This window comes from Betta splendens, chromosome 2, assembly GCF_900634795.4.
Source record: "Betta splendens chromosome 2, fBetSpl5.4, whole genome shotgun sequence".
Taxonomy (NCBI): domain Eukaryota; kingdom Metazoa; phylum Chordata; class Actinopteri; order Anabantiformes; family Osphronemidae; genus Betta; species Betta splendens.
This window is the reverse complement of record NC_040882.2, coordinates 17,768,824-17,795,349: the sequence shown is the minus strand read 5'-3', so window position 1 is coordinate 17,795,349 and position 26,526 is coordinate 17,768,824. Positions and strand designations below refer to the sequence as shown.

The following is a 26,526-nucleotide window of genomic DNA, read 5'->3' as shown; positions in this document are numbered from 1 at the left end:
GATTATATGGTTGCTCTCAGATAAATCCAAGAAGGTGACAGCAGCATGCAAAGCCCCAGAATTTAATAAGTAGTTTATTTGGGTACAAACGGCTAGAATAGAATTTCCTACCATTACATAGATCTCTAATGAAAGAACTATATATTATAATCAGAGTTCAACGCCACCGCTCTGACAGATGCTCTTGTTTTCCTCCCGCAGTCCAAAGACGTGCAGTATGCAATAAATAACGCCTGTAGCTTTTGAATGTGAATATGAATTCTGTTGGCCAATGCGATGCAGCGGTGACCTGCTAAGGCGGGTCAGGTATTGAGGTGTTTGAATGCACAGATATAAGACAAGGTAATGAAACGGGGCTTGAGGGTATTTAACAGTAGGTGGTCTCTTTCAGGTGCTCATGCTTGACCTCAATCGCCAAATTCTGCGTTATCCACAGAGGCAATTAGAAACGGACTGGTACAAATCCCCATGACGTGGTGGTCAAATCCCTTCCACTTACAGCATCACAGTACTGTAAAAGGTTTCTCCTTCTGACAGCAGCTGCCTTCCAGCAAGCTAAGGACCTTTCCAACACGTATTAATGGGTGGGGGGTGTATTTATGAGCGGCCATCTTTCTACACACTGGATTAAAACTGTTTCTTTTTCTAGATGGCCAGGAATACAGTCCACGTCAGTATGATCAGTTGCTTCATACGAACATTTGACAGGTTTTCACTGGAATATTTAAGATGTGTGTATGGGTGCTTCACACGAACCAGATTGATTTAGCATTTTTAGTCCCTCCAGTTTTACCAAATCTGTGTCAAATTGGCTCCTCTATAAGCCTCGGTATTTTTTGTGTAGCAGAAAATCCAGCTGAATTGCCTGGTAGAGCTTGAAATCCGGTTCTTTGTGTACATTGCAGCAAAATCCCAAACCCGAGTTGCAGTTTAATGTCCCCTGGAGGCACCCATACATATTTTTTTTTTCATGTGCATAGAACTGCTAGATAGAGATGAGGTTTTTACCACTACTTTAAAACGGTAGACAAGGTTGATCTCCTCATGTTCTTTGTATCTATTTGCCTTTAATGTTATTTGTTGCTTCTTCTTGTCTTTTGTTTGGGTTTATCACAACCATGGCGATGCGGTGACACGGTTGTTGTATTGTCCTGGCGGCCGTTTGTACATCTCTCTCAGATCTCCGTCTGCTCTCTGAGGTTTTGCGGTTGTCGGCTTTCGAGAACTTGTTATTGTTGCATTTTTTGTGAAATCTCGCACTGGGCTGGGCCTGATCAACTGTGTGTGTGTGTGTGTGTGTGTGTGTGTGTGTGTGTGTGTGTGTGTGTGTGTGTGTGTGTGTGTGTGGATTCTGTATACATTATGTGAACAATGTCTTTTTTTTTCTTCTCTTGACTATTAATGGGTTTTAACCTGTGGAAAAAAACTATGGAAAAAGCTCAAAAAGATGTAAGACCAAATAAAATGTAACACTCCTGCCTTGTATGTGATCTTAATTGTACCATGGAGGAAGAAAACTTCAAAGATCAGGCATATTTACACCATAAAAACTTATACGTGTTTACTTTATGCAACTACCTGATTATGCCAGTAATACAATAATTATACTTAATAACTGTACTTCTTGTGGACTCAGGGTTTCAAATATTTATTAAGTCAGAAATAAAGTTTCTTGAGAACCAAGATAGGTTTTTCAAGCCTCAATCAAAATCATTGCAATTCAGCAGGTTCATTTCTTTTGTAATGAATCAAATTTGCTACTGAAAAAAACAAATGGATAATACGAGGTTCACCCTCTGTGCCTAATGAGTGTCTGTGAGGACAGTCTAACAGCTTTGGAGCCGATTCCCATCACCAGGAACCGCTGCCGGGCTCCTTTTCCACTCCCTGTCCACTGCTGATTACCTGGATCAGCTGTGTTCAGGTAATCGGAAGACGGAAGGAGTGTGGAGCTCCTGGTTGACTGAACTGTTCCAGGTAATCAGCAGGACGCGCCCCCGTGCCAAGGTGATTACAGAAGTGGCCAGATTAATGGCTTTCTGTATCTACAGAGGGAGATGTGTCATTTAACGTCCTGACTTGCGTCACAGGAGCAGATGGGGTGGGCACCTGCTGTTTGTGTAACTACAGGCAGATGATGGGAGACCCAGTTTACAGCCACTGCAGACGGCCGGGTCGCAGAAAAAAGTACCAGTAGGACTGACCCGGCGCTGGTTTTGCAGTTCGAGGACTCACTGACGTCTGCTCCCGGGACTGTATTTTATATGCTGAGGCGTGTCCGTGGTAGCGTACGAGTTGTTTGTTTTAACACTACGCTGCGATATGAGAAACTGAGAGGGGCTCGAAGGAAATTGCAGCCGATCCAACTCTGAAAAATCGAATCCCTCCAAGGAGAGGTCATCGAACTAAATATGAATCTGTTTGAGGAACAATGGGAACAACACAGGGTCCTGGGGTGGATTGGTGGGTGGAGACTTGCCCCCCCCCCATCAAAAGTATCAGTCACCTGGATGACACAGGATGGAGAACAGGCCGTGTCAGCAAAGGCGTGATGGAGAACTCTGCACTGCCTGACCCTCTTTCCCCGGTGCAGGTCTCCAAGGCGCTTGTTGCCATGGACACTGCATGTAAGTCTAACTTGCAGTGGTGTGGGCTGCTCTGAACAGTCATGCCCCCCCCCCCCCCCCCCCCCTTCATTTCATTTGGTTTACTTAGACAGATTATTCAAATGATATTCTATGGATTCTACTCTGAAAATGCAATAAGTGAAGTGGAGTAATTTTATCTGGACTATAAAACTTAAACTAAAGCCTTTTAAACTCCCACTGAACATACAGGCTATAATAAATATAGAATATACAGAGGAGTCAGAGGGTAGTCTTCATTCACTACTACTGTAGTTTACGCTAAAGACATATGTGCAGGTGATTCCAAACCTTTACTATCTTGTGTATCATTGTTCCACCAAGTTAATATGCAGAGCATCAACACTCCTCGTTCCCAATGATTAGATTAGAAACCCTGAGTTTCCTATTCCCCAAAAGAGAACATCCTATCGAGAAATAACAGAGATGACGTTCTTTCTGTCTCTGTCCGTTTATCTCCCACTCAGACGCCTTTGGAGCAGATTTGTTTGTCAGAGAAACAGAACAATGCTGCGGTCCTGCAGCAGTGACTCTCGTTTTACGGTTATTATGTAGAGTCTTCACAGTAACCTTTATGCTGTTAACATTCACAGAAGTGGGTAAATCAGGTCAGGTCTTATCAGTGCTGAGATACCGGCTCTATTCTGTAAAGTTCTCAGCCGAGTGAAATGTTCCGATCGGATGATTGAAGAAAGTTACTCACACTTTGGAGAAAAGAGATAAAATAGAAGAAGTTCAGCAACGGTGCGACACGAGTTCAATTCCTCGGTGTGAGGAATATGCAGACTTACAGTGCTCCCCGCTTTCTAAAGTGTGTTTTCATGACTCCACAGAAGTGGGCCTGGGTTTTTCCTCCTGAGCCGAGGTTTGGCTTTTAGCTGTGTCCCCACAGCAGCAGGAAACACAGGACTCCCAAAGCCTCATCACACAGAACAGCCCTGCTTGAAAGTGCTCTGTAACTAGAAAAATACTGGGGTCATGCATACAGACACGAGTTGATAGTAATATCATAGTATCACCATTCACTGGCCACTTTATTAGGCCAACCTGGTTTTAAATCAACCCAATACAGCAGATATGCCATTCATTTTACAAGGTAATAATCTCTCTACTATATGTTTATTATGGAGCTCTAAGTATTATGTTATATATATAAAATTAATAAGGGGAGGGGGTGCATTAGCCAACATTAGAACATTATATATTGCAATCCACAGTGACATTGTTTGAACCGAGCATCCATCATCACTAAAGAGTTTAACATGTTCCCTGTGTGAGGTCAAAGCGTCCTTTCATGCTCACGGCTTCATTTAAAACGCGTGTTTAGACGCTCTTCTTTCAGGGACGAAGGCGAAGCCTTTTCTGCAGGGATGCAGGTAATTCCCGGGAGGTCACAAACTCATTTTCACCAAATGTAGGTAGTGTTAATCACATCGGCAAGCCCATGTTAATTATAAACCCATATGAAAAGGTTCTAATTAGGCTCAGAAATAGTTTCTCAAAGGCTGCTGAGGATGAGCGTCTCTTTCAGCGCTGGAAATGGCAAAATTAACATTTGCTTCCTAATGTTTGGGTCTGGCTGAGAAGCGTTCGTTGGCTAATAAAATGATATGAAAATCGCTGTCTGTGGGGTCTCATGTGCCATCAAAAGCATGATTTTCTCCATCCTAATGGAAAACACAGTTGGCTAAAATGGCTTCATTTAAATGAGCTTTTTTTTGCCTGTCTGTCCTGCTAGAGATTTAAATAAGGAGACATTTGGAGTCCACGTCTAATCTTAATGTGGTCAAACAACAGCAGCAGCCATGTGCACTGGAGCTTTGTAATATTTTGCTTATATCCGGCCTCAGCAGCCTTTAAATGTGTTATGTTTCGACTCACGTGTCACGTGCTCACGCTGCCAAATTGCACAAAATCCTTGGGAGGTTCAGGAATGAGCCAGAACATGAAAAGGCAAATTGCAGCAAACTGTTAGTGGCACAAAAACGACCCTAGTTCTGTTTTAATGCAAAACCTGTCATTCCGCCGATGGATTAATACGTTTGATGTCTGCTACACAGCCTAAACCTCTGTTAGGTTTAATGTTCACGTCTTATTCCAAGTGGGCGCGTCGTGAATGTCTTTCAGCCCTGAACCTAAATCAGGACGAACGTCCGCCTGTTTCTGAGGCAGGGTGCAGTACCGCATCCTGCCAGCGGGGGGCGATAGGCGGATGCTCAGCTGCCTCCCGTGACACTCACCGGACTAATCCGTTCTATCCGTTACCGCTGTTACAGTAGCGCGGCGGCCTCCCAGCTGAATGCATATTAACAGCCCGCGGGTCAGAGGTTGAGCAGGTGTTTCCCTTCCCCTCGCTCATCTGGAGGCGCGACGATGGCGACGCCGGCTAATGATGTTTCCAGGGGGGGGCGGGCCCTCCCACCGCAGCGAGACGGCGCTGATTGACAGATTGAGATCATGGGAGTTACAGACAAAGGGGTCTTGTATGGAAATGTATGCGGAGTTAAAATACTGCGCACTCCTTATCGTGACAGAGAGGAAAAAGGAGGACGCAAAGAACACATTGTGCAAAAACACACGTCTATTAGACTGACGCGCCGCAGCCTCTCGCGGATCAAAGAGTCGCTTTGCACTGACGACACCTGTGTCTGCGCCGCTGCTTTAAGGTCGTTTTCACGACTAACCCGCTCCAGCGGGAGCGTGACCGTCCGTGCGCGCGCGTAGCCGCCTGCTGCGCGGCAGCCGATAACGGAGCCCCGGATGAACGCGCTCGCGCGCGTGCGGAAACTTCCGAGAGAGGCGTGTTCGCCGGGTAAATATTGCGCTTGGCCTTCGTGCGCGTGTACAGAACAATTACACGCTTCGCTGTTGTGACAAAAACGGGCCGAGGCAGCGGCGATGCGCCGCTAATTCGGCTCGAGGGGCGCCCGACGGCGGGAGGAGGAACGCCGCACGCGAGCAGCAGCAGCGCGCGCGGCTGCCGGCTTGCGGATGTGGAGGTTCTACTGGCACGTCACAGATAGAAATGACCAATCACAGCCCGCGGTTCATTTGCTAACGTCAACTGTGACATCTCTAGTAACTCAGTGAACTGCGGCACCAGCAGCGCTTCATTTACCGAAGAGACTCCAACAACTTCCAAGTCACGTGGGCTGTAATCGTCTCTATGACTTTATGAATGGTCTTTATCTCGCTCTCGTGCTAATGTTTCCATGACGCTCAGATTTCTCGGCGGCGTTTTGCCGAGGACGAGCCACACAGCTACAGACAGAGCTCAGACCTCCACTGATTAATTATTCTGTTTGTTTTTTGGGTGTCATTTCTCTCTTAAAACGAGAGGAACAGCGTCTTAATCTTCAGTGTCGAGACAGTCACTCTAGAGAAATATGTCCCATGTTGAGCCAGAACACAATCTACACTCACGGAAAAAAAATTACTTCAGCAGTTATTTATCAAGTTTATTTTGAAGGTTTGTGTTGTGAGATTGGGACTCATTAAGAGATCTTCTTTGTGTTTCTCCAAACAACCCAGGTCGACCCAAGAGCTGTACAGGTTCAAAACCGCAGCTTCTCCTCACTCCTCGTTTCTACCAGCACACTTCTACCTAAAATCCTTTCTCTTGTTGTAAAATCTGCAGAAACACACGTTTCTGCACGGTTTCAGAGCGACTTGACCGCTTCTGACGTATCAGACCGCCGTTTGAAGTGCACATTAGTCTGCGGCCGCAAAGAGCGGAGTTAAATAAAAGCAATTAGCAGTCACGGAATTAATGGACAGAAAAGACAGATTGGCGGTGGTGGAGAACAGGGAAACGGAGATTAAAACGGCTCCGGGACCAGAAAGAATAAAAAGCTAAGTGTAAAGATGAGGAATGCGATCGTGGCCGGCAACAGGAGGCCGCGCCGCTGCTGCAGATAGCTGGAGGCGCGCTTCATTTTTCTCCCTGAGACTTTGTCCCCGGGGATTTTGAATGTCCACGTTCTGATTCATGACCAGTGAGCGTTTTAAGAGGAACCGGGGCTACGCGGCAGCGCACGGGGCTTTAATAAATGGTGTTCTTAGGAGCCATTCACAGTCCGTCCTGAGCGCGGGGAAATGATGACGGATAGGTTTTCCCTGCCGTGCCTCATTTCTTATCCAAATGAAATCCAGGAAGTCCATTCATCCAGCTTAGGAGATAATAAATGGCTTGGGTGGTTGGCTGCATATAGACCTCACGAGGGGATCCCTGCTGTGCTGCTGGTCTTCACCTTTTTATTGTTGTATCACTTCACCGTGGTTTACAACAGCTCCATTTAGGCACTTTATTAATGCATAAATACAAATATTCAATTCAATTTCAATTCAATTATGTATGGATGGATCTGGATATACTGCGCCTACCTGCTCGCCCCGCTCCGGTTCAGGGACGCTGGCTCCACACGCGCGCTGTGTGATGTTCACAGGCGCTGACGTGAAAGCAGGATGTTATTGTCAGCTATTGTTATCTTTGGAGCTCAGCTGGCGAATTAGCACCAACTACGTTTTATCACTTGCGCTGCAGTTCCCCGGTTCTGGACACGCAGGAGTCGGTGTCTCACTGGACCCGTCTAGTCCTTTAATTGTTGTAATATGTGTCCTGGCTCCGACCCAGAACTGGATTTGATGTAGTGGAAAAGGATCCGTCCAAAGCGTTCTTGCTAATATCAATACAGTACATTATGATTACATTTCCACCCATTGGCGTTTATGGGCCTTGACATTTGGCAGTGGATGGAAGATCTCCTCTGGTGTGCTGGTCTGTTTTGATGCTCCCAGCATGCACTGCATCAGGGATCTCCTCTCTCAAACCCTCTCGTGATTGATTTCCTTTTATCCCTCGCTGACAGTTCGCATGCTAGTAGTTGTTTACAATTACTGGATCCCCGCGTGGCTCCTTAATAGTGTGACTGATGAGCGTAATGTGACAGCAGCCCGGTGAAGTGTTTCATAAGACAATTATTCGCTAATAAAACGCTGATCCGCAGTTTGCCGCCACGCGAGAGCTATTATTAGCATGCAAATAATTAGTGTTGTGGAGCAGGGACGATAAAGCCAAAGTAATTTGGATTCAAGTGAGTTTAATTGTGTTTGTGCTGTTAATAGCTTTAGTTAGTGCTCTCCATCTTGTTAGTCGTCGTAGGTACAGCAGGTGGAGGAGTTTTAAGCATTCTGGAGAACGGCATAATTAAATAGATGATGAAATACTCGTATCATTTTTTATTCCGTCATAACTGGCTGCGTGTTGTTGTTTTTCCCTTTGAAATGCAGGATTAGCTGTGACTGTTGTGGTTGTTGTTGCCAGGTACAAAATGTCCTGCAGAAGAGAAGCACAGAACTAATGGGTGGTCCATCAAGCGTTGGTGGGTTTCAGCTCGGAGCTCCACCTCAGGTACGTCACATGCTGCATCGGTTCAGGCCGTGTCGTCCTGTGACTAACACTGACGTGAACATCAGCTGGTTTCTGAAGCGATGGTGTCTCACACACCGACAGCTCCGGTAGGTGGTAGTTAGAGGCGTGTGGTGCGTTCTGATAGACAATTCCACCAAACGCACTGAGGGAACTAAAAATAGAAACAACTTCTTGAATCTGTCACTTATAAATACTGTATGATGAATGTTGGGTCTGACGGTTGGTCAGCATTAAAATTGTGATGATTTAACAATATTATTATTACTACTGCATATTTAAGAGTTGCAGTGGGAGGTGGTCGTGGTTTGGAAGCAGATCTAGTAACGAACAGATAGATAGATGAACTTTAGTGGGGAAATTTGATATAGTATAAAAATATTTAGATAAGAGTTAAGGTTACAGCACTGACACAGGGAATAACTCCTACTTCTAATTCAACTTTCAGTGACATTATAGTACAGGTAGTATGTGGAAATAATGTGGTGAAAATAGTGTCATAGTCTCCTATGAATACTGAAATAAATATATATTTTAGTAGCATTTATACTGATGATGGGGAGAGTCCACGGCTTTACTTTATGGTAGTCTGTGTTTGATGTCACTGGACTGCATCCACGCTGGGAACTAAGCAAAGAAAGACTAAGATGAAGTGAAGTTTACAAGATGATGCATGTCAGTATTTAATAAAGCTGCCATAGATTTGATGTGATGGCATCAAAGATCACTTTGAATCCATTTGCACAACTTACTGTAGGATGTGAACTCTTAATTCCAAATGCAAAACTTTGTGGCTACACAGTGTGAACGTTCTACAAACAGAAGTGATTAGATGGAATTTATTGAAAAATGTATGTTCCATGTGTTTGAGTAGATCAGTTAGAGGTAGCTTGGTTGAGAAGTCCGGAATCTGTAGGTTCAAGCTTACGTGTCCTGGAATATTTTAAAGGCGGTCAACTGCAAGAAAGATAAAAGTCCTCCAAATTCAAACGTAGTGATGTCGGCGCCTGCAGCTCAGGTGGTGAGATGAGTCTGCAAGCTCAAATCCCACAGTGTTTCGACTTTTACAGGACATCCACTGTAAAAAGCTCCTCCAAAGTCAAACACATCATAGTCAGGTTCATACAGGTTCAAATCCCACAGAGTCATTAGTATGTTTTGTCTTTGGATACGATGAGTGAATTCTTGTGTCTTCATTGGCACCCGCTGCACGCGCTGCAGCATTTGGGCCAGTCGGACACAGTACGTGACCTCTGTGACCCCGGCAGGCTGCCGTTGCCACGGTAACGACCTCCTCCTACAGATGCGCCGTGTGGGCTGGCTTCCACGTCTTTGCCGTCGCTGCTGTAAATCCAGCCCAGCTATTTTCAGCCCTCTTTTGCACCTTGTGTGTTCCCCCGTCTCTCACCCGCGTCCTCCGCCGGCCCGGACCGACGCCGGGACGCGTCCTCCGCCGGCCCGGACCGACGCCGGGACGCGTCCTCCGCCGGCCCGGACCGACGCCGGGACGCGTCCTCCGCCGGCCCGGACCGACGCCGGGACGCGTCCTCCGCCGGCCCGGACCGACGCCGGGACGCGTCCCGGGTCCTGGTTCCACCGGTGATCTGATAATGAAAGCCATCGTCGGTGATTTGTCAGTCAGCAACACCTTAAGTTGAAATAGATGAGGTGAGACAGGAAGCCTGTGTGGGTGCAGACAAAGCTCTAATTCAGAGACCTGTGAGCTGCGTGCGATGCTGCGATAAACAATCTCTCGCGGAGGAAACATCAGCGGCGACGCTCGTCGTTTAGAAGGTGTAATTCAGCGCGGCCCCGTTCGCCTTTTAAATTTCATCATTCCCTCCCGCTCGTGTCACTGATGTTTTTCCATTTCATTTGCTCGTGTTCTTTTATTGAGAACGTCTCGAAAAATATTTCAAGGCAGCCATTATATATTTCTCTATTTGCAGTAATGTGTTATACAGTCACAGGCAGCCGTGCACAATAACGACGACAACGTGAAATCGCACGCGTGCAGGACTATTATTAAACGCAAGGACGCTTCAAGGCCTCACACACGTTCTACAGGAACACGTCCACAGTAACATGAATAGAATCTAGTCAGACCCTGAACACTTTACTGTGTTGTAGACTCGGCCTCAACAGCAATTATACATGTATATTAATAAGCCGTGTCTTTAAAGTGTTAAAGCGTCACTGTGTGGAACCTTCGGGCAGTAATTAGAGCTTTGAATCGTCTGGAAGTGTCTGATACTCATACGATACAAAGGTGTGTTGGCCTCTCTCTCCGCTCCGAGATTTTATTTAATATTTAATATATATTTGAATGTGATTTCATTTAAATATTCGCCTTTGTCTTTCTTTGCTCTGACAGCTCCACAACCACTAACTACTGCAACTTTCCTCAGCGCCGCCTCCGAAGGGGCGGCTGAAGTGAGAACATGGACTTAGTTCAATACACTGCAGCTCAGTTCTGGCTCAGCTAAGATTTTGTAAGTCACATCAAACCAAAAGCGCGTCACAGCCCATATTCTGTATCCAGTGGCGTCACGCAGCCAGACGGCTCTGCAGAACAATGGCTGAGTCCGCTCCCAAACAGCTGATTGAACCGAGCTCTTCAGCTCTCACACGCACGCACGCGCTCTCATTAGGCCACAGAGCGCAGGGCGGTACTGAGTGGGTCCCGGTGCCGTGACGGAGCTGAAGCGTTGGCGGCGGCGAGGTCGTCCGCGTGCCGCGTCCACTCCAGAGCACTTTAATTAGAGCGTTGTCTAATGGAGTCCTATCTGGAACGGCCCTTAATGAGCACCCGCTCATTCTATGTGTCCTTAATTTGTTCCACATAAGTGGGGCCATGAAGAATCTCAAACTGTGAATGATTATTGGACACCGGTGGGGGGTCGGGTCAGGCGTGGAGGCGGGTGGGGTATTATGGTCTGCTTTTTTTTAGGGTAGAAATCTTTTTCCCACTCTCCCAAGAGCAGATGTGAGGAGAGGCTCTGAGGTGTGGACAACGCAGCCTCCGCGTTGACTTTACATTCCCCAAACACGCGCACAGGCATAAAGATGGTGGTTGCCATGGCAACTGGGCAAATAGTAGAGGCGAGGTGGCAGAGGACGCACGCACACACACACACACGCACACGCTCATCAACACGAGCTGGGTGATTTCGCTTGCTCCCTCCCTGACATCGCTCCATCCTCTGTTGCTCCCGTCCCATTCGCTCGCGCTGCCCTCCATTTCACGCACGCCCCCCGCGAGTGTGTACTGTACGCGTGTCAGACAGCGTAATCCGCCGACAGACGGGATGATGGCTAAGTGTGCTGTTTGTATGGCTTCATTCCAGCAGCAGGAGCTTCGGAGGCGGCTACCTGTTCATCCACCCCCTCTCTGCAGTGACTGAACACACACACACACACACACACACACACACACACACACACACACACACACACACACACACACACACACACACACACACACACACACACACACACACACACACACACACACACACACACACGGATAGGCACGATACAGCCACCTACAGTTGTGTATGAACCGCTCTTTTGCTTATTCACGTCGACGCCATGCGTTCATGCTCAGTGACATTAACAGATTCTGACAGAAGCACACGTCACGGCACAAACTTGAATGAGCCGTCGCACACCACACGTGGCTCACGTCACACACCTGACTACACAGAGCTCCTCTTTTTATTCATGGAGCTCCCTTTGCCCCTCTTTAGCCCCTGTTCACCGCGTTGTGTCTGGTTATTTCCATTCGTTAGCCCCCCCCCCACGCCTCCCTCCACCCTCTTTCTCCCAGCGCTGCATGACTCCCTATCATTCACGCACCACTCCTTATACATATTTGACTTGTAAATGAAAGCTCTATTTGTGTCGTGCCCAAGAGGTGATGTCAATTAGTCTAAACGGCGTGACGGGGCGAGGGAGGGAGGGGGGGGGAGAGAGGGCGAGGGTGAGCCGAGGAGGACGAGCAGGAGACACAGGGAGCAGGGGATGCAGGCAGTGGGGGGACCCCCCGATGTTAGAGCTGATCCCAGGTCAGTGTTACAGTACGTGTCCGCTCTCCAGCCTTCAGTCACTGCACGCGGGGCAGTGCAGAGAGGCTGTCCAGCATATGCTGCAGAGGCCTGCTGGGTGAGATGCACCCGCGGATGGAGATGTAAACATTTACTCACAACACACACCCTGTTATGAGTGAGTAATTATATGATACCCAGTGGAAGGGCATTATGCAAATTCAGCAGATGTTGGGAGGATAAAGTACTGTAGCAATGCAGCATGGGAAACGTACGTACAGAGATGTGCAGAATGCAGAATTGTGCTCTTTTAGCAGAAACCTTCGCTGGATTGTGATGCACTGACATCTTGTACAACACAGTGATCAAATAGAAACTCTTAAGGACAGCGTATTGGACGGTGCAGCTACAGTGTATTAACTGCACTGCTATTATTCCAGGTAATAGTCGGGGACTCAGAGATGTAGAGGTCACATTCCCTTCATCAGACTCTTGTGTTGCTCATTTCCAGCTCTTTCACACACACTCACGTCAGCTCAGGTTTCTCTCGTTGCGGCTCTGACACAGGTTGGACATGATCTGTAACAGCAGCGATGCTGAATGTGAATGTACATTCTAAGAATGTTTAGGGATTTTGTCGACGTCCATTTAAATATCTTGAGAAGAATGCGAAATACGACAGGCTAATGGGGGTTTTAGCCACACACACTTCACTTCTCCAGTTTTTCCTTTATTTATAATAAAATATTAATATCAAAACTGTATTCTCTCATACACTTGCCCTCTTGCTTAGTTGTGCAACGAGACCAACAGTTGGCTGAGAACTGGCTGAAAACAGCACATCTGTCTGTCTACAACTTTATATTCCATCAAATATAGTCTTTAACACATATATAACACACACACACACACACACACACACACACACACACACACACACATATATATATATATATATATATATAATAATGGACAACATAATGCAATTTCTAAATACACTCACACACTTACTGCTAAAGACAGAAATGTCAGACATTACGACAGATTGACTGCTCTTAACTGGATGAAGAGGATTTAGAAGAAAAGGAAGCGCAGCGTTTCACATCAGTGGTTCCCAGTAGCCCAATCATGGGATGTGTGGAATGGGTCTGATCAGAAGCAGGGTGCAACCACTAGCAGATTTCTGTCTGGCAGACGGCTGCTTGTGAAGCTCTCTCATCTTCCCTTCGAGATCTGTCCCTGCGTCTCGAAGCGCAAACACGAGCGTCTTTCAAGATGGAGCGCGAGAAAGGCTTTGGAGCGGAGCCGGGGCCGAGGAGCGGTCGGTGCAGGGAATTGGGACGCATCCCAGCAAGTCGCGATGGTTGGTAAACGCGGTGGCGCCGAGCAAGGTCGAACTCACAAATACCTGTCATCTCACCGTCTCAGTCATTCATCAAGGGACAAATTGATTCATTTTCAGGCTAACTTTGTCAGGTGTGATGATTCGATACCTTTGGCTTGAGTTTGCTGAATGTAAACATAAAGCAGTAATGGAGACGTAATGTTTGGAAAAGCAACTCGATTAGAGCCTTTGCATCTTCATTAAATGAGTGTTAATAAGTTCCATCACGCAATTTATTCTTAATTCTAATTCATTCAAATACTTACATTTGCATCCAGTGCTCCTTATCATTTATATATTATTTTACTACATTATAACCTTGACGATCACGGACATGATGAAACACCGACTAACTCTCACGCAGGCGTCTCGTGACCAAACCGGGTCTGATGCTGTGGTTCAGTAGCACAGATGCACGAGATGACGTCACTGCCCGCTGAAGTCCCATTTCTTCGGATGCACGGGTTCTCGGGCGCGTTTGCAGCCAAAGCCTCCTGCCAGCGGGGGGTCGACGCCACGGCGTCGGGCGGAGGAGCGACGCCGGGGAGCAGCAGCGTGGGGCGAGGCCAGCGAGACGAGCACGCGAGCAGCCGAGACGTCTTATCCGCGCGACGTGCGCTTCACCTGTGCGCGCGCGCGTCGCGCTTCGCAGAGTGGGGAGTGAACGGGGGGGGGGGGGGAAGCAGCCACGGGCTACGTCTCACACTCGGATCGCGGATAGGATGATGTAATGTGGAGGAAACACCGCACAAACCGGAGCAGAGGAGTCTTGTTTTCCTTTTCCTGCTTCACCTTTACTGACCTTCATCACCTCTGCTCTGGTTCCACCGCCTGCGCTGTTGGAGCTCCTTCAGTCCCCGGGGGGTGAACGCAATAAAGACCATCCAGTCCCTCGCCGTCATTACAGGGACTGATGATTTTAAATAGAGTGGGAAACAAAACTGTGGCTCCGCCCACATTTATTCCACTCCAGGTTCCCAGTAGGAAGATCTTTGCAGAGAGGTGAGGTCAGACACTTTCTACTGGCGCTGGTGTGCGATCACGCACGCACAAATCCCACAAAAGTGACCCTAATTTGACTCCATACAGTTCTTCACTAATGGCTTTATTTGAAACAGGAGCCAGTCTGGTTCTAGTTTAACTCAAAGCATGGAGGCACATGAGAAGTCATTTCCTGGCTGATTTCACCAGCAACTTTGTAATTGTCGTTTAACTTCTGGTTGAAACCCTCTTTCTTACATTAGCGAGTGAAGCAGCTGAGGAGCCAAACAATAACTGGACTTACCTGTAGCTGCTCAGGTGGAGCCCTCGAGGGCACAAAGGCTGATGATGCAAACTGCAGCACGCGGGAGGTACAGGACTGAGCTCGCGCTGTGATGGTAATTGATTTCGCTTGGCTACGTTCTTGCACTTGTGTCTCGCTACGTGTTTCGCCGCAGTATTAAAGGTCACTTCATTTTCCCAGCGTCGGTCCCACTCACGTCACCCCCTCCCCCTCCCCCGTCATCTGTATCCACACACTTAAAGTGCGGTGCAGATTCGTGAATGGGTGTTTTAGTGCTTTGGCGGTAACTTAATTACAGAGCATTTGGCTTCTTTTACCGTGATAATGTCGTTAAAAAATAGATAAATAAAAATAACATCTGATCTCACCTAAAACCATCCTGAAATATCTCACTGCTGTACAGTATCTACAGCTACATCTGCAAGTCAGACACACACGTCAGAAGCTTCGTTGGCGCCCGCGACCTGTTTGTTGTTGCAGAGCGTCGTCCTCCACGCAGCTGTGAACACATTGTGACGTCGTGACATCAGCGCTGTTTGCACGACAACATGCAGCTGCAAACCTTGTGTCCTTGTGATAGGTGAAAATGATGCACAGCAGTGATCGGCCTCCACTGTACCATCAGCATTACGCCGGCATATGCTCCATTATAGTGTCCTTGTATACGTAAAACAATATATTAGCCGGGTCACTAGCAATTGAGAACAGTGATTGGTCTTATAAATGTGTCATTCGTCATATCTGCCAGCTCACATCAAGAATTAATGACTCCATAAATACCTAATTTAACAAAGTGACTATTGCATCAGACTAAACCAATATCCAGCCTGAGTAGTGTCCTACAATATAGAAGTATTTGGACGTAATAAAGAACATAATCACTAATATTTACTCGTTAGCTTTGTAATTTTTACATTTAATTCACAGGACAAAGACACCAGCCAGATTTTTTTTAGGGGTGAACAAAAAATATGGTCCTTGAAATCGAAATAGTAAGTGGTGGCTTTGTCACAGTGTGGGCTGCACTGATGTTGAAGCAGAGATCTGGCATTTCCTGGTATCTGAGCTCTTAAATCAAAATGATCGTAAAGGCTTAAAGCCGCCCGAAGTCACTTCCTGACGATCTTATCAGTTTACTGACTTTATGTGCGACTTAATCTCACCACATAGACGGTGATGTAACGTTTGGACGCCATCCCCGCTCCAGTCCTCAGTCCCCGCGTGACGCTCCTGATTGGACAAGTGCAGACGGCGGTTCTTGACTCGCGAGATTGCGGTTGAACCAAATTTGCATGCTTTCATCATAGGTGTCAGACATCTTCACAGGCTGATTGGCTACTTGTGGTGATTTTCTTTAGACTCTGTTCACGAAGACAGTGATCTAACAAAAAGCATCATGAAAACACGTCATGCGTGGTTTTATAGAAAACTCAGCTGAAGAGTGAAGTGTGGGAAAGAAAACAGCGCCTCACAAACAAGACATAGTGAGATATTTTGTGTTGTCAGTAGAATGGAAGTGAGACGTGCTTCCTCCCATCTTTTGTGTGTGTCTGTGGGATCACAGCCAAGCGGCAGACACACACAAACAATCCCGACTGAACATCTGTGCATATGAAGATATGCAAGGTTTGGGTCGATCATAAAATTACATGTTTACAGAAAAACCGACAGCTGTGCCAATGACGCACTGATTGAACAGTTAGCAGCGCGCCGACTGTTTACTTTCCCAGTGGCAGCAGCTCATCAGCCGCTGAAGTGATCGTGACCAAATTGTTTCAATGCCGTCCTGAAGCTGATCCAGCAGACGAGAACAGGAATAAATCCCTCTTCATTACCTTTAATATTCATATTAAGATTATTATTATTAATGGAGAATAATGATGGTCGGTTTGTGGCTCTCATAAAACAATGTTGGTTCTTGAATCTGAATCTAAAGTCAATGTCTATATGTTTATTTAATACAAAGAGCCAGATATAACATGAAAATACCTATTATGGCCCGATGCAAAACTGTGGGTGAAAGTTGTTTGCTGAGAGTTGCACTTTTCCTTTTGTTCCCATGTGATATCTTTCCTTATCGGCTTCCACTCTAAGCCTTGGGTTTCTGAACACTGACCTATTAGCTAAATGTAGAAACTTTGAGCTAGTTTACTGCTAACCAGGAGTTTAAGATTACACAACGAGACCAGTTTACCCGACCGCTACTGGCTCACACTGGTTTTTCGTTTATTTAGCCTCTAGTCAGCATCATTGGCTGTAAAGGACCAACATTTTAAGCTGATATATAGATCATTTTTAGCATCTTGTACATTAGCTAAACCTTTATATGAAAATATAATCTTAGCTCGCGTAAGATGGCTGAGAGTTGCTTTACCTAACATCAAATACTGTATAATCAAAGGGACAGTATTTAGACAAGGAGTCCAGAAAGAGACGACGCAACAAAGGGAGTAAGAAGTATATAACCAAGTGTATTCCCTCTGTTAATGTACACATATTTAGAGTCATCTCACTGGAACACTTTACAATAACATTTAGAAAGAACAGGAAGTTACTGGGAGCCGTATGTTTGGAATGGAGAAAGAGAAACCAGACAAACGGGGCAGGAGAGTGAACAGGAAGCGGCAGCCTTACAGACAGAAATAGATAGAAAACAAATAAAAATGGATGATAAGAGCCCGCTTTCTCCACAGAGGATGGGACATACAGAGGAAAACGGAACAGATGCAGGACAAAAGAACTGACTGAGGATGACAGATGGAGGATGGAATGGAAGGAGAGAAGCGCTCTCTCCCATGGAAAAGGAGAAAACGTGACTTCATCTTCATAACCCAGATCACATTTGCTCAATTACCAAAAGAAAATACATAGAAATATCAGTTTCCCAGAATCAGTCATTTTTTCTCCAAATAGGAATGATAGCAGGGAAAACACATTTCTTAGTAATGGGATGAGAGTCAAATATATAGACATTTCACAAACTTTTTTCAGGATTTTCTTCTTCTTTTCATGGTACAGTTTTCTTTTTTAATAGAGTTGAGAAAATTGGAATACTAGAGTTCTGTTGTACATCTTTCAGGGAACTGCCGTTCGCCTTTGATTTCTGTGCTCTTCCCGCAAAGTTCGCTCTGCCCATTGGCTGCCGTCAGTCCAGTCAGGCTAGAGAGGGGCGAAAGGCAGTCGCTTTGTTCACGCTCTCTCTCTCCATAGTGGAACTCCAGCAGGAACGATTTCAGAGCTCCCCAGAAATGTCCCACGTCTCAAATCAAAGAAACAAAAACAAAGCAAAAGAAAACGGAAAACCAGAGTGACTGAGTCTTGCGGCGAGGCATTGCATCGGCCGTCACGGTTCATGATGGGGAGGGGGGGGGGGTGGCTTCTGTCTGGAGGGACAAGGGATCTGGAGGTGAAACTATTCCGACGTCAGAAATCCTTGAAGTCCATCTTCGCTGTGCATCATCAGCAAACGCTCCGTTTTCCACTCGCACAATTTAGGTCCATAGATTTCTGCAACGTCTATACATATATTTATAATTATATAGAACAGTTCATCTTTGCTGGAGGTTTTTTCTGTTTTCGGTGATTAGTAAGTGTAAGGACGTGACGCAGTGTCTCTGCTGGCCACTAGGGGGCGCATCACAGCCCCAGATACACATGACACAGATCTGCTGGAACAAAGGACGACCAAGGGGCTTTGGCCTCAACGAGTTTTTGGCGGCTAAACGTACAAGTTAGCATCCATTAGACTGGAGCAGTGGTACCTCACATAGTTGCTACGTTGAACGTTGTTATGATCTTCAGTCATCGTGGTATTTTTTGTTTTTTAAACTCCACAGAAAGAAAAGGTTTTTATCTCTTCGTAAATGAATACTACATGCTTGAAACACGGCAGAGTTTACGTTGCGTCAGCGGCTGCGCACTGTAGACAAGGAGAGGAACTCATTACACGAGCAAACGAGAGAGCGAGAGAGCGAGAGAGAGAGAGAGAGGGCGAGCGAGGGAGAGAGAGGTCAGAACACTTACAGAGGATGGCGGCCTGGATATGACACAGTGTTTCTGTAAGTTGGCAGTATATTGATTTTTACAGAGGGCCGTCAAGTTGCTGATTCAAGCCTGGATGAAAAATAATGTTGATACTGTCTAAGGCGACGGCGGCTTATACCACGAGCTCACTTCAGAATTAAGTACAGACCCTGACACAAATACTGATGGTGGTGTTTTCCTACAGTACCCCACATAATAAATAGCCTGTCATGTGCTCTGTTTTATCAGCATTTGGTACACGGACGTTGGCACAGTATGTGTTTAGATCCTTCTCATAAATCCACATTTAGGAAGTCAAATCAATGATATGCTCTACGGTGTAAACAGAACCACTGTCACGTTGCCAACTTATTTTGTGCCTCCCTCTGATTGGACTGGAGCTGGTAACATGCATGGCCACCTGACAATACTGGGTTTTACAAAGAATGACCCTCTGCGTGGCCTGTTTTCCATATACTGCTTGGTCTCTCTCTCTCTGTCTCTCTTGTCTCCTTCCTTCTCTACGAGTCTCTCGCCGTCACTGCGGTCCTCCCTCAGACGTAGTACTCTTTGTCTTTGTTCTTCTTGTTCTTGGTGACCGTCTTGGCAGTGCTGGGCTGTTTCTCCTTCACCAGGGCGCCGTTGCTCTGCGTGGCCGAGTTACTGATGTAGTTGCGGCTCTGGTCCACCTGGTACGAGCCCTCGTCGCGGTTGCGGTACTTGTACATGGCGTAGAGCAGGATGAGGATGCAGAGGGCGGCCGCCGCCACGATGCCCACCACCATTCCTGTGGTGCTGCTGGACTGCTGCACCTCCACCGCGCCCGGGAGTCCTCTCTCGGGAGACGTGGGGTCTGGAGTGGGAACATGGGGGAAATTCGGGGGTTGGGTTATTCCTGGGACTTTGCGGTGGCCCGGGTCGGACGAGGGGTGGGCCGGCGGCAGCAGCACCTGGCCCCGCGTGTTCATTTTCCCGGCGGGGATGTTGTTGCCGCCGCCGCTGCTGCTGCTGCCGCCGGCGCCGGGCTTGATGCGCGGGCTCAGCTGATCGGGGTTGGCCGTGGGGGTGGAGGAGAAGGGCGGGGCGGTGGGAGTTGGGGTAGCGGGAGAAGTGGCGGTCTCGGGGGTTCTGGACGCCACCCTCCACGGCCGGGGGAGGAGGGAGGACTGTCCTGTCGGTGACCAGGGGGGAGTTTTTGTAATAGTCCTCGTCATCGGACTCGGTCATCTCCCCCGACCCGTACGCCGAAACCTCAATGGTCTCGTCGCAGTCCTCCTGGTCCAGGGGGCACGGGGGGCGGCCGTTGGGCAGGGGGAGGGAGTCCCCCTTGGTGGTTTCAAGAAGGGTGAGGAAAGGGCGGTAGGTGGTGGGGGGTGGGGGGAGAACTGGGTAGTGGGTGGCGATGGACGGGGGGTCTAAGGAGTCCACCGTTATTATGGGCAACACTAATTCACCTCCTAGGACAAGAAAGAGACAACGAAGGGACACAGTGTTAGAGACCGCCTCAGAGAGAGACCACCTGCAGGTCAACAGAAGAAAAGCAGTTCAAATCACCAGAATTAGAACAGCACTACAGCCTAACATGAGGTTATTATATAAGTTTAGTTAGTCTGTGCTATTTAAAAACTAATATGCTGACTAGCTGTGAGCTGAAGTTAAATACAAGCTGTAAGACAATACTACGCTGCACCTGTTGCTGTTCTCTGGCCTGACTCCCTGTGCTGCTCACACCTACATGTTAATGATACAGCAATAACAACAGGCTACAAGTTAACACTGAACATCTTAACATCTAGTTCACTACACAGCCTATCCTTCACTGTTAACTGTCTCGCCTCTCTCTCTCTCTCTCTCTCTCTCTCTCTCTCTCTCTCGCTACGCTAGCGCTCAGATGTCTCTGCTGTGATTGGTTAAATAAGATAGCAAACCACGAGGTTCAGGTCACTTACATCAACAAATTGGCCGCATGATTTTTGCATGAAAAAAAAAATTACAAAAAGAAAGCTGTGTAAGATTGTTCTCGGATAGTGTTAAACAACCCCCCACCCCGTTCTTCACCTCCACTCCTCTTTCTTTACTGGGTGAAGATCATGTAAAATATATATATAGTTGAATTATTCATTGTGTTTTTTTTGTCTCCCCCAAATTCTTACCCCCCCCCCCTCCTTGGGGCATGGTGGTTTCTATGGCTCATTTCTAATTAGCTTAATCGCTATGCAAGCCCTCCGGAACGGCTGCAGGAAACTGATGCCCCTCATTTTTAACCCAAACCCTCAGTACACTGAGAGACACAGTGTTAAACCTCCCTCCCAGACAACACACGTAAACACATGGGGCAGTTGAGCTCCTCCTTAACTCTTTACAAATCGTCTTAATGAGCCAGAATTTGATGTCAGGCCTCAGTAATCACATTGTAGCCCACTGTGAAATGAACATCCTGACTTAATGAAGACGAGTAGGTGTTAAAGTCATTTCCTAATTTACATTCATTCAGGAGCATAAAGTGTTGAACATATAGTAGATATAGAACATGGCAGAAGATTAATAACAGTCCATTGATACACTACATTAGTCTGGCAAATGTGTAAGGGTAACAGTCAAGGAAACGATTGAAAACATGGCAGGGGGATTAGATTATGGTACAGTACATGTCTCTGGGGGGAGAAAAGGGAAGGTAAGCAAAACATGACCAAAGAAATGCCAACATTACTAGCATAAAATCATGACTGTGGCTCTTTGTGCATTTGATGAGGTGAATCAGAGCGACTCGGTCAGGGAGGGGTCGGGGTCGGGGTCGGGCAGTTCGGGGATGATGGGGTCAGGTCTAAGGGGTCGGGAACAACTCCCCCGTGGCCTTTATTCAGCGCAGCAGTGCTCAAACGGCCCAGGAACCCAGAACCCCTCCCAGAACCTTCTCATGTTATACAACCATACATTGTATATACTGAAAGAATGGCAAAGGCTTTGTTACAAAGCTGGTCACTGAGTTAACAAAGCTGCTGCAACATATCAGCACATACAGTAACAACACACTTTGTCAGAGAAACAGGCCTTGGAATAAAGCAACATGTGAGCGCTGTGGAGAGAAGGTAACAGCCTTCTAACTGGTTTCACGGCTAGTTTCCATGGCAATGCTCAAGCTATAGCTCTAATTTACAGCACACGTCTCGCTGTGTTTGAGGGCTGCGTTTCACCTTGAAGGCTACGGGACAGCAGAGTGCGGCAGGAACAAAGAATAGTGATGCGTTGGAGGAAAAACTTTGTTTTTCCGCCAGAAGACCAACGTCACTGAATGGTCATGGGGGGAAAAAGCACTTCCTACAGATACTGGAGATGGAAGCGTCGCTATCTGCACTCTGCCATCGGTGTGAGTGACGGGGTGCCGTTTCCAGCTTTACACCCGCCGCTGGAGCGCAGGCCTCCCATTACGGAGGAGGCGCCTCCACTGGCTGCGCGCCCCACTTCGCGGCTCGCGTGAGCGGCGAGGGCTAAAGCGAGGGGTTGTTGCTGCGCGTGGCTAACGCCGCGCCGCCGTGCAGCGCCGCAGCCTGGAGGCGTCACCCAGGAGGAGCGTTTGCCCCAGCCCTCACGCGCACGGAGCCGCGTCGCAGCACAGCGGGCGCTTATCGGGCGAAGCACCTTTTCATTTCCTGGCGCGCGACCGCCACTGACTGTTTTGAGCCAATCAACAGCTCCGATTGGCTGAACCCCCCCCCCCCCCCCCTTTCGCTGTGCGGCTGCACCTTCTTCGCTCTGTATGCGCCTCTGATTGCTCCGTTAACACCCAGATGCAAGTTGGTGACAGGCTGAAGTCAACCCGAGCTGGTGGGAGTAAAAAAAAACATGTCGCGATGGTATGGTCTGTTGTCAAAAGCTGCCAAGAACCAACCACTTATTTTAAAAACGGGAACCTAAAACTGTTTATGAGCGAGATCGATTCAAGTGAAAACACACGTAGCGTTTGGAGCCATTTCAAAGATGCTTCCAGACGTTTTATTGATTTGAAGAGCTAATATGTAGCCGACATGATGACACCTGGTCTTTACCTTCACCCACTCGCCCTCCGCCGTGTGACTCATCCCCTTCTGTTGACTAAAAGTGAGAACGGGGCTGATTGATACTGATGCGTCTGTGTCAGACTCCCGGCGATCACGTCCATTTAAAATATTTAGAGCAAGAAATGTTGTTTGGAGTTTGAGTTCTATGATTCAGCTCTGATTAGGCCGAAGATGAAAAGTCCATCAGAGCGTTCAAGCGCGACGCACGTTTTCCCTCGCCTGAATCAAAATTAGGCCTCAATAGGTACAATTACGTGCACCAGCTTGAATAAACGGTTAAATTGCTGCATTGGCTGCTGCGGCTCTGCATTATTTGGACACAAAGGATGCTGTCCCACTCATCACATAACACATGGACTGCAGGCGGTGACCCACAGTCCCTCCCGTCGGTTGCCTGTTTGGTTTCCTGCTCAGTCAGTGTCCAAACCTCAACCTGGGGGCTCTGCTTTTTGCATCAGGCCTGTTTCAACCTAAATCCTGCAGTACCTTCACTCCAGGATGAGTGAATCTATTTTCTACTACCTGCAAAGCTGTGAGACATCGGGAAAACCGAGTTGGAGGGAGTTGAATAACTAGGTCATGTGCTTCAGACAAATTATGAACCGATGTTTCACCACTGAGCTCCTGGGACAAACTATGTGATTTGTTTACAGGCTGAGTGCGAGTAGACGAATGCTACGCTGAAAAAAAAGTGGAGTGAAGATGAAAAAACATTCTTCATCCACTGATTTGGGGGATCGTCTGACTGGTTTTATAGCGCTGGTATAATTTAGCATGAATAAATAAGTGGCGACTATACTGCACGGTGAACGGGGATTAACAATATATGACTCAGTATTCTTTATTTTTATTATTTTCTTATTTGTCAGTCCCACTTAAGATCCACGATCATGTAGTGATCATTATGCAGATCCGCCGGTCGGATCATTATGTGCACAGTCTCGATCTGCCATAAATCCTGGCCCCTTCGCTCAGGGACGATCCCAGCAAGCGGAGATTAATAAATGATCACCTAAACCCGTCAGCTGGGCCTGAAGTGGCTCCGCGGCGGCGCGGGTCATCCCTCATGCATCGCCCAATCACTCCTGCACCTAAAAGAACATTTGCAGGTTGTCTCTATAGCGTGTCACCTGATGAATTATTGAAGAGCTCCTCAAAGCTCTGATCTTGTCGGAGTAAAACCGATACGGCGCCTACAACGTCCTGGGACTGATAAGTAGTTCGGAGGCAAGACGGGAAGCAAGCAACAGGGAGATGGAATGAGGGAGGTTTGAGACTCGTTGTTGGAGGATGTATAATACTTTGGCTAATTGATTGTTGCTGTGTTTACAGTTAACTCCTATACACTACGTTCAGTTCAAACCCCTCCACGCGTTTCATCTCTGCTCGCTGGCTCTTCTGACAGAGGCTCATTAACAGCGCTGGGAGATCCAAACCAAAGCTTTAATTGGGTGATGTAATTAAGGCTCACTCAAAGTCAAAGTTAAATTAGTCTGCTGGGAAAGGCTGGAATCGTCGACGCAAATTCACTTTCCTCCCTCGCTCCGTGTTCGCGTCCCCTGTCCTCCGCTCCCACAAGCCCCTTTTTCTCCATTCCGCTTCCAGCGCAAAGGTACGTGACGCAAATCTCAACGAGGGTCAGCTCCTTCCCACCTCGTCTTGTCCTCACATCTCTTTCTCGGCGTCCCTGTTGTTTTTTTTTTTTTTTTTTTTTATCGTCCACCTCGAACCGCCGTCGCCGCGGTCACCGTCGGTCCGAGCTTCTCACATCGAGAGTCATCGCTTAGCTCTCGACGGCTCCGGAACACGCCGCATGCCATGAACTGCGTCGTGCAGCACTAGAGCTGCAGGTAAAGACGTCTATGAAGCAGATGGAGCTCCGGCGGTTGCATGTAGGTAGGAGCTGTATTGATCCCCATGAATTCACAAAGCTCATACCCCGCTTGACTTAATAGAAAATCCAACTGCGCGTGACATTTTTTCATCCGTCCGTAGGCAGTTCAGCACCACCCGGCTGCTTCCTTTCTTGTAATTGAAAACACTAGGAGTCGCTCCTATCACACAAAGGCCGCTACAGGCCGGCGTTTGCGGCGCGGCGGAGCGTGTTTTGCCGACGGCGTGGGTCCCGCCGGTTTGATCGGGGCTTATCTGACCCGGCGGGCCCGCGTCACCGGCACCTCTCTCGCCATCTGGAACGCGGGATACGAGGAGCAGGCGAGCGAGCGAGCGAGCGCGGGAGAGGCGGCCGCGGAGAGAAAACGTTACACCCACATGAGAGAGAGACAGGTGTCTGTCTGGAAAGGTGAGCGCGTCTGTGTGGGCATGAGAGAGAGGGAGGGAGGGGGGGAGGGAGGCTTTCCCCCATGGGAGATTAAGCCCGGGCGTAGCATCCACCGAAAAACCCTCATTTCTCCTTTTGATAAGAAGCGAATTGAGTCTCTATTTCAGACCCAGCCACCTACCAGGGAAGCGGCAGGAGAATGCTACACTTGAGGTTTTCAACACAAGCTCAGATCGGTTTCCCCTCGCACAAGCGTAACGAATGCTCTAATCTCAGCCTAACATACAGTACGCTGCTGCATTCAAACACCTCATCCCTTTAAAAGTGCAGTCCAGCTAAGTGAAGTTCTGGGAACGATCAGACGACGCGCGTCCCGCTGCCGTTTTAATAGTATTTGTTCTTCGGAGCGACGCTCTGTCACACCCTCAGAACCTCACCGTGCATTCGGGTATAATCGGGCCTCATTGCTGTATAATTCATGGCGGAGACGTGCTGAGATCAGTAATACGTCGTCAGTGACTGTCTCTCGCTGTTTTGCTTAAATCACTTGGAATGAGCCGGCGCGTATTGTGTCACGTCGTCTGGGAAACGCGGTGGTATTTACAGAGCATCTCACAGTAGGAAGTGGTTCTTGGTGAGGGAGCGACAATAAGGGCGATTTATCAGTATGCTCAAAAGGAGTTGCCAGGTGATTCAGACACAGACGCAGGGATTCACTACTGCAACACGCCACGTAAAATCACCTACAAACTGTCTTTCTCCTCCCTGAAGGCAGAAGTAGGAGGATTACTAATAACTTGTCTATTCTGAGGTTTGAATATTTTTTGTGTTTCAGTGTCTGTAACTTACTGTAAGTAACTGTACAGTGATTCATTCAGAATAGTGAGATATAATAAGTTGGACCTTTAGCTCCTGTCTCAGCTGGTGGAGCGATGCAGGATGAGGACAGTTTAATCAGTTTCAGACAGAGAGGTTAATCCTAATCCTTTAACGGAGGCTCCAACTCGTGGTGCAACAATTCTTCAAATCCACACACTCAGACCTTGATTTCCGAACAAAGAGCGGTTTATAGCATTTGAATTTAGCATCAAGGCAGCATGTATGTTGGCACTGTTTTAATGAAGCCTTCCATTGAGGAAATTGTTTTCATGCTACCCACACTAGAGGTAAATCTGTAAAACCCTTTCACAAGAAAAACGTCGTGAGACAGGATCTTTGAGGATAAAACGTTATTACATCTGGCTCCGCATATTTTTTTTTGTGTCTAGATCTTCGCGAGCCGATACAGCGGCAGTAATCTGAGTCACACCGTTACGCCGTGCATGGTTCTTGGCAGTTTTCGAATACGGACGTCGTGGGGGAAAAGCACGCGGCCT

At 47.6% G+C, this 26,526-nt stretch overlaps 1 protein-coding gene across 1 annotated transcript in view; it reads right to left on the bottom strand.

Annotated features, from left to right (window-relative positions):
- Positions 1 to 17,239: 17,239 nt before the first annotated feature.
- Positions 17,240 to 26,526, bottom strand: part of nrxn2b (neurexin 2b) — a 437,402-nt gene continuing 428,115 nt past the window's right edge. The window contains 2 exon segments of the mRNA XM_029166692.3: positions 17,240 to 19,896; positions 19,898 to 20,268. Of these exon segments, the coding sequence (XP_029022525.1) occupies positions 19,366 to 19,896; positions 19,898 to 20,268 (902 nt within the window). The 3' untranslated portion in view covers positions 17,240 to 19,365.